The sequence below is a fragment of the Anomaloglossus baeobatrachus genome, chromosome 3, assembly GCF_048569485.1.
Source record: "Anomaloglossus baeobatrachus isolate aAnoBae1 chromosome 3, aAnoBae1.hap1, whole genome shotgun sequence".
NCBI lineage: Eukaryota > Metazoa > Chordata > Amphibia > Anura > Aromobatidae > Anomaloglossus > Anomaloglossus baeobatrachus.
The window spans coordinates 571,970,300-571,984,008 of NC_134355.1; the positions used below are offsets into that span (position 1 = coordinate 571,970,300).

The following is a 13,709-nucleotide window of genomic DNA, read 5'->3' on the forward strand; positions in this document are numbered from 1 at the left end:
TTGTATGTGTCCTCTCATGCAGTTAAAAAACTTACCGTGTATGGGAAGCGGAGACCCAGGCTATATATACGATGTGGATTGGCAATAGGTGTGTATGGGGAGGGTTCACAAACGAAAAACTACTAACATTAAGGAATAACGTTTGGAACTCCATTCTATGTCTGAACTGGGTGCAAAAAACCTAAAAAACATCACTATGGGGAGATAAGGTATGCACACCAGTGACTATGGAAGGGGAATACATGTAATAGCAGAAACTGCTGTGTGAATACTGACATGAAAAATTCAATAGCTATTTGTAAGAATGAAATGTGAAAAATGGAACCTGCATTACTGCCATGAATATATGAATAAAGAGAAGTTTAGCTACTGAATTGATCAATGCAATAGAGCCCCAACACTACGCCAAAGTATTTCTCTACGTTGGGGTCCCTAGCTTGTATGTGTCCTCTCATGCAGTTAAAAAACTTACCGTGTATGGGAAGCGGAGACCCAGGCTATATATACGATGTGGATTGGCAATAGGTGTGTATGGGGAGGGTTCACAAACGAAATACTACTAACATTAAGGAATAACGTTTGGAACTCCATTCTATGTCTGAACTGGGTGCAAAAAACCTAAAAAACATCACTATGGGGAGATAAGGTATGCACACCAGTGACTATGGAAGGGGAATACATGTAATAGCAGAAACTTTTTTTCGTTTGTGAACCCTCCCCATACACACCTATTGCCAATCCACATCGTATATATAGCCTGGGTCTCCGCTTCCCATACACGGTAAGTTTTTTAACTGCATGAGAGGACACATACAAGCTAGGGACCCCAACGTAGAGAAATACTTTGGCGTAGTGTTGGGGCTCTATTGCATTGATCAATTCAGTAGCTAAATTTCTCTTTATTCATATATTCATGGCAGTAATGCAGGTTCCATTTTTCACATTTCATTCTTACAAATAGCTATTGAATTTTTCATGTCAGTATTCACACAGCAGTTTCTGCTATTACATGTATTCCCCTTCCATAGTCACTGGTGTGCATACCTTATCTCCCCATATTGCAGTCTGATGATGACTGATAACAACTCCCAGTATCTCCTTGTTGAGGACTTACTGGGAGTTGTAGGTTCATGCAATAGAAATGTATATGGGTACGACATTATAATTTATGTACCATGTACTGATGTTGTTTATGGTGATGTATTTTTGTACTGATGAGGGTTGTGATACTGTATTTCTGGTGATATAATCTTATTACTTCTGCTCCTGTGCACATATAACAATTCGTAACTTGTAAGATTATGCTGTATATGGCTATGTTAATAAAGTATTGCGCCGTCCTACAAGTTAAGAGCTACGATGTTTTTATTTATGTTAGGAGCATTAAAGGGGTATCCAAGTTTTTGATGAAAGTCTACTGTCACTCTATGTGACTGAAGACTTCTGAATTCTCACAGAGCACGCACTGCACATTGTCAGGAGTCTCTGGTGCCGGTAGTGAGAGTGGGAAGTCACAAAAGCACGCCTATGAAACTTACATGCCAACAAGACATGCCTGGTCTCACGCAATACAAGTGAATTGAGTGAGGCCAGACATGTCTAGTCAAAATGTGGCCGAAAGTATGCAAATTGCATTCTTCCACTCACATGACCATCCACTCTTGCCGCTGGTGTGTGCTGTAAGAATTCAGAAGTCTGTAGTCATCTATAGTAACTGCAGAATTTCATCACAAACTTGGATAAGCCTTTTATTTATTAAATGAAACACTGTAGCCTGCCAAATCCTAACAGCATGTAATATACTCACTGTAGGATTCAGCTCTGCTTGCTATATGTCACATGACATTCTTCCTGCTTCTCTCTTTGGAGCAGGAGCTGTAGTTTTCCACTGAACACTGAGAGAATTATGAAGATAAGTTCGCCGGCAGATGGCTGTAAGTGTGCAAATTGCATATGAAAGAGGGGGAGGGGGTGGGCACATGACGACTACTCAAACCGCATGAGGGGAGGACAAACAGAATTTTTGCCCCGGGTGGCGGACAACCTATATTCGCCTCTGTTTAGAGGTTTTTAACTGGATTTCTGTAATACAATAAAATATCATTATTCTTTGTACTATTAGAATGGTCTGCATAATTTTACAGAAAGGGTATAGGATAGAGTCTAAGTACCCGTTACAGTGTATGGGGCTGTTCTCATATCTGTAGTTTTTTGTGACTCAATCATCTGATATGTCCATTTATCATTCGAGTCATGGATCAAACTTGCCAAAGTCAATGGGTCTATGAAAAACACTCCATGACAATCCATGAAAGAGGTGCTGTGATCCCTCTGAAGGGACTAGCTGCAATGAGGCGGGGTATCAGTCCCTAGGCCACCTAGACTTTCAGAGTCAGTGGGAAACTGAGAGACTGCTTGGATCCTTTTTATAAGGAATAGTAAAATGAATTACCCAGGAGATCAGCAGTTGCATAGAATCTGGAGACTGCTGCAAGGAAAAGTAAGTGTTCCAATAGGATTCAAATTGCTTGCTTGCTGGAAGGTATCATAGGTCCGGTACTTGGTTTTTCTTGGAATCCCTGGACTCCAAAAAACATTTTCCCAGGAAGAGAATTAGCAGCGGGAAGACTACACTACATCACAGCAGAAAACTGAACTCTCGTCAGGTAGGTCAGACTGACATGTTACTGTGAGCTGTATGGAATCTTTTGGAATTGTTTACAGAGCTTCAGTAAAAGGTAAAACCTCACTGCACTGTCTCTGCCTGATTTTTCCCAGCTTCACCATTCTTGCTCCAACTTCCCCCAGTGCCAGCCCTAGTTGGGAGGGAGAGGAGATAAACCTCTGGCACTGTTCATCACCACTTAACTCCAGGGGATCTTCCACAGTGCCCAACCATATCCAGGCCGAATAACCCAACTGGCATTACAAACCATTTGTTTCTTTGTTTTTCCTTTTTCATTTCATTATTAACACCACAAAAAGCCTGGTCAGACCTGATCAGCACTCTGACCACTGTGCACCAGCCTCGTCACATCAGAGGATGACCAGGGTTGGCACACTGAGGTGATTGACAGCCTGCATACAAGACTCATTATGGTAGGTGTTGTGAATGTCAGTTATGCTTTGGCTGCTGGGAGGCTCCCTCTTGTGGCCAGGAATGGTTTGGACATAGACCAGGTGTGTTGAGCAATGGGTGTTTCCATTGCTAACTCTCTGCTTATTTAAATCCTGGTCTGATAGCAGGCTATGCCGGATGTCAGCTGTTCTTTGTTCACCAGCCTGCTTCATTCTGCTCCACACCACATCTACCCCAGATAAGTGCTTTGCTCTTTATTTGTTGTTTGCTTCTTTTACTCTTATCTGAGTTTGTCATTTGCTGTGGTTGTTTTCAGTTTATTTGCATGCAGGGATTTTCCCTCTCAGTTGCTTAGCTGGGAAACTCCCTGCAGTTTTGTTTGGAGTATAGCTCCTATAAGTCCATGTGTTTGTGGCTTTTTGAATTTGTAATGATTTTTGTTTTCTCTTCATTGGTATGACAAGAGCGCCTGGTATAGGACGGAGTGCAGATCGTGCGATCTGAGGGCCTTTTTGTACTATCAGGAATTTGGAATTTTGCAGGGTTTTTCTCTGGCCACCATCAGCCTCTTTCCTGTCCTTTCCTATTTTAGTCAGTGGGGGCCTCACCTTTTGCTAATCCTATCATCTATCTGTGTATTGTGTTTTCCTATATCACCGCAGTCTTTGAATGTGAGGGGCTGGCTATTCTTTATCTATTTTCTGAGGCAGAGAGTTATTCATCTTTCCTTCCTTTAGGATAGCTAGTTCTCCGGCTGAGTTCGCGGTGCACAGGATGTTAGTTCACCCCTCGGCTACTTCTAGTGTTGATTGTTAGTAAGGTGATGGCGGCCAGATTAGTTGCCAATGCTTTTGTCACCTTTTACCAAAGAGTTATGATGGTCTTCCATAGTTCCGGATCATAACAGGTAGGACTCTATTGCAAGTGTTGCGGGCGGGGGACAGACCACAACAGGGGGGCTGCTCAAGACGCTCGGATCCGAAGTCGTTGCGGTGGCTCGAGAGGAAGCTGGATCCGGGCCTGAGCGCCCATCCGTCGCCCACAAGTGAAAAAGGTTTTTTTTAAAAGTATAGGGAAGGTTTGTCAGTGACGCCACCCATAGTATGCGGTGATTTTGGGACACTGGAGATGGTGCACGGGCCTGATGGAGTGGGGCAGCTGGATGTTATCCCCTCCACGGGTAGGGGAGGTGTTGACCCAGGACCCCGTTACAGTTGGAACAGTGTGGCAGGGGACAACCTGCAGGGTTGGACTGGATGGTGTTGGTGTACTCACAGTTCCTGAAATGATTTCACACAGAGTCCAGGTGGTAAACCAAACTGCCAGTGGCCAGTCGCCTTTGGAGGGTGCACTCGGATCCCGCACCCCAGTACGGTGGAACAAGGGCCCTTCCTCCTGCACCTTGTGTTTAAGATTGTTATTCTGACTACTCTGTGTAGGGGAAGTCCACTCACTGTGTTTTTGTCCTCTGGGAGCTGTGGCCCGCGAGAACTGACCAGTGAGATCTTATCAGGCAATTGCGGAGCCCTATCCCCCTCGTTGGGCTTCTGTCTCGCTCTATCTGGGCCTCCTGTGGGACAAGACCTGAAACCTTGTCCCCAGCTGGTTAATTGGAAAGGGGCTTGCAGCTACTCCTCGCCCTAGGGTCCAGGTACCCTGTCTGTGCACGGCTCCGGACCGGATTCCCACAGTCAGCACCGGCGGGCTACAATCCTGCCCCGGTCCCCGGTTAATGTCTCCCGCGACCGACCGGATCTCCGTCACCTGTGGCCTTGTCCACTGACTGCCACCTAGTCCACTGTCAGCTCTTCTGGTCGCCCAGGAGCTCCAACTCCTGTCAACCATCACTCTCTGACTCTACACACTGACTGTCTGACTCCAACTGGCTCTGGCCCCTCCCATTACACCTCAGAACCCCTAGGTGGGCGCATCTGCTTGTCACCACCCACTGATGTGTCCCTATTGTAATGGTGGGTGACTAGGCTTGGCTGGCTGATGTGCACCAGGATGGGAATTTTGATGGAGGACCAAAGAGGAGGGACTCCTGCACCTAGAAGAGGGGTGCAGTCATCTGTGACACCCTGATTTTGTCAGGGCGTCGCACAAGCTGTCAATCACACCTAGAGAGCCACAATCAGACGATGCAAGGCAGGAATAGTCTTGTGGAGAAGATGCACTGCTGGACTAGTCCTGCCTCATTAGTATATGTAAAGCTGCGGGATAAAAGTACGTTTTTCACAGATTGCAGCATTAGTAATCCACATCCAACAATTTATCAGATTAAAGAAATCTGAATTCATACTTCTATAGTAGTGGATGAGGAAAACTAGGGAACTTGCCAGGTTTCTTTGAACAATGAAAAATGCAGTATGAATGAATGAACCTTATTTACATAAAATAGGAAAAACCTTATAACAAACATGTCAAATATAGGTTTACTATACCTTTTTGCATGCTGTGATGGAACTTCCCAGGTTACTGGTTGATGTGTCATTGATGCTGTTACCCCCACTGCTCCCATGCTTGTCCACGGGTCCATACATGGCTGCCAGGTCACAACTGTTAAAATACAATAAAACCAATTCAACAAAGGTGTCAACCTGTCTAATACACATACTACCATTATGCTGCATATCACAAATGAAGAGCCTTCTACTGAAAAAGCATATGATGTGACCTTAGAGGGAATCTGTCAGCAGGTTTTGCTACCTCATCTTAGAGCGGCATCATGTAGGCAAAGAGACTCTGAATCCAGTGATGTATCACTTAGATTACTGGCTGCAGCCGTTCTGACACAATCAGAATTTTTAGTTTTAGCCATGTAGCAGAGCTGAGAGACCTGTTCCACCCACACCAGACTCTCTATAGAGATTGTACATTGAGGAGTCAATCACAGGAATGGGCGTGACAGACTCACATGCGCGTGACTTATAGTCCTGCAATAATAACCACTAGGTGATAAATCCTTTTGTTTAAGGAAACAAAGCACACAGTTTTATAAGTGAGGCATAGTTGATTTTTGTTTTTTAACCTCTACAGCATATTGTCCTCAGATTACATAGCAAAAACCTGCTGACAGACTCCCTTTAAAAGCGCACAGCCTTGCTAATTTGATGAGTCTACATTTCCACACAGTTATAATGATTTAGCAGACGCCAAACCTTAAAAGCTGCAGTAATAACAGCATTTTTGCCACAACTTTTGTGACAGAATTATACAGCCTATTCCAGTCATTTGCTGCTGTCCTGGAATTCAGCTGTAGATAGAATTTAAGTAGATTTGGTTTATTGAGAAACACAAAATATAATCCCTTGTCCCATTTTTTTTATAATACAATTAGATACTGATTTACTTTTACAATTTATTTTCTTATTCTACAGCAACCGATTGTTTCATGATCTAAAAATGAATGTGCCAGATGTATCTGAAAAATTCGCAGTTAATTAGATTCTCGACTCATGGTTCAGTGTAATACAATGGTAAATTGGTTTAATAAAGTAATGTATTCCTAAAAAAGTAGAAACATTCAGTTCTAAGCTATTTTTACTTGATGGTCTCTATAGATAAGGAGCTAAATGACCAGAAGAACTCATAAAAGCTCCATGTATAAGGTGTAAGTTATGCTAGTGTCACACGGGACGATCTATTGTGCGATCGCACGAGCGATTGTACCCGCCCCCGTCGTTTGTGCGTCACGAGCAATTAGTTGCCCGTGGCGCACAAAGTCGTGAACCCCCATCACATGTACTTATCTGCTGAGTGATGTCGCTGTGGGCGGCGAACATCCACTTCCTGAAGGGGGAGGGACGTTCGGCGTCACAGCGACGTCACACAGCGGCCGACCAATAGAAGTGCAGGGGCGGAGATGAGTGAGACGTAACATCCCTCCCACCTCCTTCCTTCCGCATTGCCGGCGGGATGCAGGTAAGCTGTGTTCGTCGTTCCCATGGTATAACACGGAGCGATGTGTGCTGCCTCGGGAACAATGAACAACCGGAGCACAGAAGGAGGCCCGACTTTTTGAAAATGAACGACGTGTCAACGAGCAACGATAAGGTGAGTATTTTTGCTCGTTCACAGTCGTTCCGAGGTGTCACACGGTACGATATGTCACACGATGCCGGATGTGCGTCACTAACGACGTGACCCCAACGACATATCTCCCGATATATCGTTGCGTGTGACGCCGGCATTAGTCTATGTACATACACACAAGATAACTATGCAATAATCTAACACGAACTAATATAATATCCTAATAATAATTAAGAACGTTATTGACTTTAAGGCTATATATATGTTGGCAAAAACGTTTTTTCATATCCTTTTCCTTTCTAAATGCAAAATCTAATCTGCAAAAATTATCCATAACGTAAACTTACTGTTATTATTGTTTTTTCACATGATGATGTCATTTTTGAATGATGTTTATATTCAGTAAGTGCAATTATTGGAAAGTTTCATATTGTGTTATCTTTTTTATCCTATATTAAAACTAGTTGGATGCTCTCAATTGAATCATTATAGAAGAAATTAAGTGAGGGCCAAATATTTTAACAGAAGAGAATTACCAGGTTTTTGCTACCCCATCTGAGAATAGCATTATACAGGGGCAGAGACCCTGATTCCAGTGATGTGTCACTTACTAAGCTTCTTCCTGTCATTTTGATAAATCACTGTTTTATCTACTGCAGATCTGGCAATTCAATGGATGCTGAACTCTGTATAATTCTGCCCATACCACTGATTGGCAGCTTTCTACCCATTTACAGTGTACTTAAAAAGCAGTGAATCAATGGTGGGGGCGGGTAACACAGAGCTCATGAATATGGGGGACTACATGACAGCAAGCTTTGTAGTCCTCTAGTGATGAACTCCTTCTAAAAAAAAAACAACTGTTCTTTTATCAAAACTATAGCAAGTAGCAAGAGACACATCACTGGAATCAGGGTATCTGTCTGTACATTATGCTGCATTCAGTTTGGGTGGCAAATACCTAGTGACTGATTCTCATTAAAAGGATCTTCACCAGTATGAGCATGTTAAGCATTAAACTGGCCACATCATGGAGTACTAGCTACAGTGCTCAGTAAATCATTGTTTTTATTTCTTAATTTATCCTCTCTGTTGTGGAGATATTAGCTTATATATATTTATGGTAAGTCCAAGGGGGTTGTACCAAAGATTTGGTTTGAGGGGCATCTATTCCTTCCCTGCATAATGTTGACAGATCAAAAGCAGGCAGTAGCGTGCAGGAGAACAAAGAATATGCACCCAAAATAGCTTAGAGCAGGTTCCTCCTGTTTGAGACATGTAATGACAGACAGGCCTGCTCTCTTGCTGATCTCACTGTGTGTGCTTGCAATGTGTCTGGAGTAGAGCAAAGATAAGTGTGACTACATACACCTTTCATCTTACTTTATCTCATAGCAAACACTTCTAGCAGCTTTCCCCTCACAGTGTGGTTAGCTCTACTGACACTGACTGCCATGAAATTAGGATGAAAGCTGAATGGTGAATGTAGTCACTCATCTCTGCTCTGGCCTTGGAACTTGGTAATTGCACAGAGCTCTGAAGTAAGACTAATGAGAAGAACGGATTCTCTGTCATTACATGTCTCACACTGAGAAACCTGCTTTAAGCTATTGTTGGGGCGTGTTCTTTTTGACCCTGTATGTTCCTGTCTGCCTATGATTGGTCAGCCTCCTGCAGGAGAAAAAGTGCACACCCCCATAGAAATATATCTGATAATGCCCTTTGGATTTAACATACATTATAGCCTAAACTGTACAAGATAATATCTCCGTATATATCGCAATGGAGAGGAGCAATTAAAAAATGAAAACGACATATTACTCAGCTCTGCAGGCATTATTCTATGATGTGGCCAGGGTAACATGCTAAACATGGTGAAAGCTCCACTTTAGGTGATATAAGGCTGCAGTAGAACATAAGCTGGGTAAGATTACAAAACTTGCAGAAAAAAAAGTACCGTACATTCTTCATGTTATAATGAGATCATTAGAGGAAAGTCTTCATCTAGATCGGGCTATTCGCCTGTTATTTATCTACAAGTTCTCTCATGCCCATGTCTCAGACACGCCCCAGGTAACCTAACCAGTACACAATATTAAGAAAATCGCATTTTCTCCTCACCAGGAAAATCTATCTCAATTACCTATGCAATGGTGTAAATTCTGTGTTCAAAATATCGTCCTCATGTGTGATCACATCTCAAGAATACTCTGTACATATCTTCTGTTATCTGTCAGTAATTGTTCTCCTAGCCACTAATGCTGGTGTCAGTCAAACTGAAAACTTCCTGCTGGTGGGTAAAGGCCCCGTCACACTAAGCAACATCGCTAGCAACATCGCTGCTGATGGACAACTTTTGTGACGTTGCTAGCGATGTCGCTGTGTGTGACATCCAGCAACAACCTGGCCCCTGCTGTGAGGTCGTTGGTTGTTGCTGAATGTCCTGGGCCATTTTTTAGTTGTTGCTGTGCCGCTGTGAAGCACACATCGCTGTGTGTGACAGCGAGACAGCAACAACTAAAGGAGCCGGCTTCTGCGGAGGCTGGTAACCACGGTAAACAGCGGGTAACCAAGAAGCCCTGTCCTTGGTTACCCGATATTTACCTTCGTTACCAGCCTCCGCCGCTCTCACGCTGTCAGTGCCGGCTCCTGCTCTGTGCACGTGTAGCAGAGTAAACATCGGTAATTAACCCAATGTGTGCTGTAACTAGGAGAGCAAGGATCCAGCGCTAAGCGGTGTGCGCTGCTCCCTGCTCTGTGCACATGTAGCTGCAGCACACATCGGGTAATTAACCCGATGTGTGCTGTAACTAGGAGAGCAGGGAGCCAGCGCTAAGCGGTGTGCGCTGCTCCCTGCTCTGTGCACATGTAGCTGCAGCACACATCGGGTAATTAACCCGATGTGTGCTGTAACTAGGAGAGCAGGGAGCCAGCGCTAAGCGGTGTGCGCTGCTCCCTGCTCTCTGCACGTGTTGCTGCGTGCGCTGGTAACTAAGGTAAATATCGGGTTGGTTACCCGATATTTACCTTAGTTACCAAGCGCAGCATCGCTTCAGTGCGTCGCTGGGGGCTGGTCACTGGTTGCTGGTGAGATCTGCCTGTGTGACTGCTCACCAGAAACCCGTGTACCGATGCTCCAGCGATCCCTGCCAGGTCAGGTTGCTGGTGGGATCGCTGGAGCGTCTGACTGTGTGACCTCTCACCAGCAACCTCCGAGCAACTTACCAGCGATCCCTATCAGGTTGTATCGTTGTTGGGATCGCTAGTAAGTTGTTTAGTGTGACGGTACCTTAAACTGATAGGTCATGGCACCTAAAAAACAGGGCATAAAGGTCCAGTCACACTAAGCAACTTACCAGCGATCCCAACAACGATAGGGATCGCTGGTAAGTTGCTAGGAGGTTGCTGGTGAGATGTCACACTAAGCGACGCTCCAGCGATCCCACCAGCAACCTGACCTGGCAGGGATCGCTGGAGCGTGGCTACACGAGTTGCTGGTGAGCTCACCAGCAACCAGTGACCAGCCCCCAGTCTCCTAGTTACAGCACACATCAGGTTAATTAACCCGATGTGTGCTGCAGCTAAATGTGCACAGAGCAGGGAGCAGCGCACACTGCTTAGTGCTGGCTCCTTGCTCTCCTAGTTACAGCACACATCAGGTTAATTGCCTGATGTGTGCTGCAGCTAAATGTGCACAGAGCAGGGAGCAGCGCACACTGCTTAGTGCTGGCTCCTTGCTCTCCTAGTTACAGCACACATCGGGTTAATTACCTGATGTGTGCAGCTAGCTACATGTGCACAGAGCAGGAGCCGGCACTGGCAGTGAGAGCGGGGGAGGCTGGTATCAAAGGTAAATATCGGGTAACCAAGGACAGGGCTTCTTGGTTACCCGATGTTTACATTAGTTACCAGCCTCAGCAGAAGCTGGCTCCCTGCTCACTGCACATTAGTTGTTGCTGTCTCGCTGTCACACACAGCGATCTGTGCTTCACAGCAGGACAGCAACAACTAAAAAATGGCCCAGGACATTCAGCAACAACCAACGACCTCACAGCAGGGGCCAGGTTGTTGCTGGATGTCACACACAGCAACATCGCTAGCAACGTCACAAAAGTTGTTCGTTACCAGCGATGTTGCTAGCGATGTTGCTTAGTGTGACGGGGCCTTTAGTTGGGCCCAAAGTAAAAGTGCCGCTATCCAACCATCGAGATAAAGATATATATATATATATATATATACAGTATATTTTATATTTATATACTGTACAGTATATTTTATATTTTATTTATTTATTTATTTAAGGCTACGTGCGCATGTGACGCCCTGGACTATCCAGGTAGTCACAAATAGCGCCCCGCACAACACCAGTCCCACACAGGTAACACCAGCCAAACACATAAACCCTAGTCACCTCCCTCAGTGCTTAATGGACACACCGGCGAGCCAGGCGGTTAGCACGCCCACCGAGGAGTTCTGAGGGCCTGAGGCAGGAAAACAGACAGTTAGTGGTAGTCAGTGGAGTTGAGGAGTTGATTCAAGTCAGTGGCAGGTGTGAGGGTCGTAGCCCGCACACCTTGGCTAGGAGGCAGACGGTGGCCTTAGCCTGCAGGAGTCGGGAAGACAGCCAGGTGGAACCGTGGTGGATCGGGACAGGGTAGTGGCCCGCCGGTACCGACCAGGGGAACTGACTGGAAACCGGATCACACAGGGGAGTACTCAGACCCTGAAACGAGGTCCAGAAGCAACTGGACTGAGTTATTTACTGATTGAGGTCTGGACTATAGGTCCTTTCCCACCCAAGTCCCGACTGAAGACAACAGCCCACAGAGGGGGATAGAAAGCCACCGCACAGGCAGAGAGATCCCACGGGCAAACGGGCTTTCCCGACACACATACCGCCGGGGATGGGACTCCCGTCACTGAAGCGAAGGCAGTCTACATACACAATACACGGTGCAGGAGAAAGGAAAAGACCACCGAACCGGGTGGGGGACCAGACGCAGCCGGCTGCGGGCACTGACCACCATCAACTTTGCTTACCAGAAACTTGTGTGTGTCAATAACAGTGAGTACCAGAGTGCCCTCCGGCCTAGCATCGCCCTGCACTGCCTAGCTCCCCCCAACGGGTCCCGGGGCCATCATCCCTGCCCACGGAGGGGTTAACATCTTGTTGCATAACCATCTACCCCAGGTGCCCCATAACTGCAGCGTTGGTGTCTACACTTTCACCACATACCGTGGGTGGCGTCATGAACTCAAACACGGCTCTAGCAGTACACCTACCTACAAACCCCATACGTAGCGCCAGCATCCTTTCACAGCGAAGTGACCCTGTGTCCGGAGGCGCTAGAGCCACCCACCAACAAGCCCGGATCCAAGCGGCTCGGCTGCAGCCGAGCGCGGGGTGGTACACGCACACTGCAGATTTGTTTCTTAGGCAAAATAACACACCCTCTGGCTGAAAAAATGCACCCAAAACACGCATGCGTTTTTACCGCGTTTTGATGCATTTTTGCCTGCTTTTTTGTCCCTTGTTTATCAAACATTATCAATGGAAAAACACAGGGAAAAACGCAAGGACCTGCAGAAAAGAAGTGACATGCCGCTTCTTTTTGCTGCAGAAAAACTACAGTAAAACCTGTAAGGAAAAAAGAAGCAACCTGCGCACAGCATTTCGGATTTCTCATAGACTTTACTGGGGAAGGACTGCATGAAGTTTATGAACACAAACTGCACCAATTCTGCAGCAAAACCGCAGCAAAAATGCAGCCAAAATGCAGAAAATCTTTCTGTGGAGCCGGTTGAATACAAAATCACGGTTTTCACCCAATTTGAGTGAAATTTTTTACGACCTGTCTTTAACACCAGACTAAAAATAGTGCAAATACTAAAACTAGAAATCCCCCCCCCCCACAGAAGTTTTTGGTGTCCTAAACTTAGGTTCTATAGCAATAAAGAAGAAAATGGCTGTCTGTGTCTTGAATGCAAAAATTTATGGAACAAATAAAGCAAAGGTTTTTATGACGATCATAAGGAGCCGGCCTGAATCTTTCCGTGCGCCGCACCCTTTGATGTGTTCTGTTCCTCTATGGTGAGCTGAGCTGCTTTTCTTTTCTATGTTGGCTAGACTTTGTCCTGTCTGCAAGGTGACTTCTCCAACAGTCACTTTAGTAGCCTCCATCCTGGGTAAGCACGAGGTGGTAGGGGTTAAAGGGAATCTTTCAGCAGGTTCTTGCTGCCTCATCTGACAGCAACATAATGTAGGAAGGAGATACTGAATCCAAAGGCATACAACATAGATTACAGGTTGAAAACATTCTGAAATAATCAAATAATTTAGGTTCAGGAACACAGCAGAGCTGAGATGGCTTCCCCTGCTTATACTAGGTTCTCTATAGATATTGTGCATTGACTATGAGGTGTCAGTCACAGCAGGGGTCATATCTGCTGTGCATGTGACTTTCTAGACCTGTAATGGTAATCACAGAGCAATAAACCCTTTAGTTTATGTAATCAATTACACACTGATAAGAGAAGCACAGTTGCTTTTTGTTTATTAACTCTTACAGCATGCTGCCCTCAGCTTACATAGCAA

General features: G+C 45.4%; 1 protein-coding gene across 2 annotated transcripts in view; it reads right to left on the reverse strand.

The window, feature by feature from the left end:
* Nucleotides 1-13,709, reverse strand: part of SPHKAP (SPHK1 interactor, AKAP domain containing) — a 456,834-nt gene that overhangs the window by 210,754 nt on the left and 232,371 nt on the right. For both annotated transcript variants that reach the window (XM_075340950.1, XM_075340952.1), the window contains exon 2: nucleotides 5,524-5,638. In XM_075340950.1, the coding sequence (XP_075197065.1) occupies nucleotides 5,524-5,638 (115 nt within the window). The remainder of the gene's footprint in view (nucleotides 1-5,523; nucleotides 5,639-13,709) is intronic.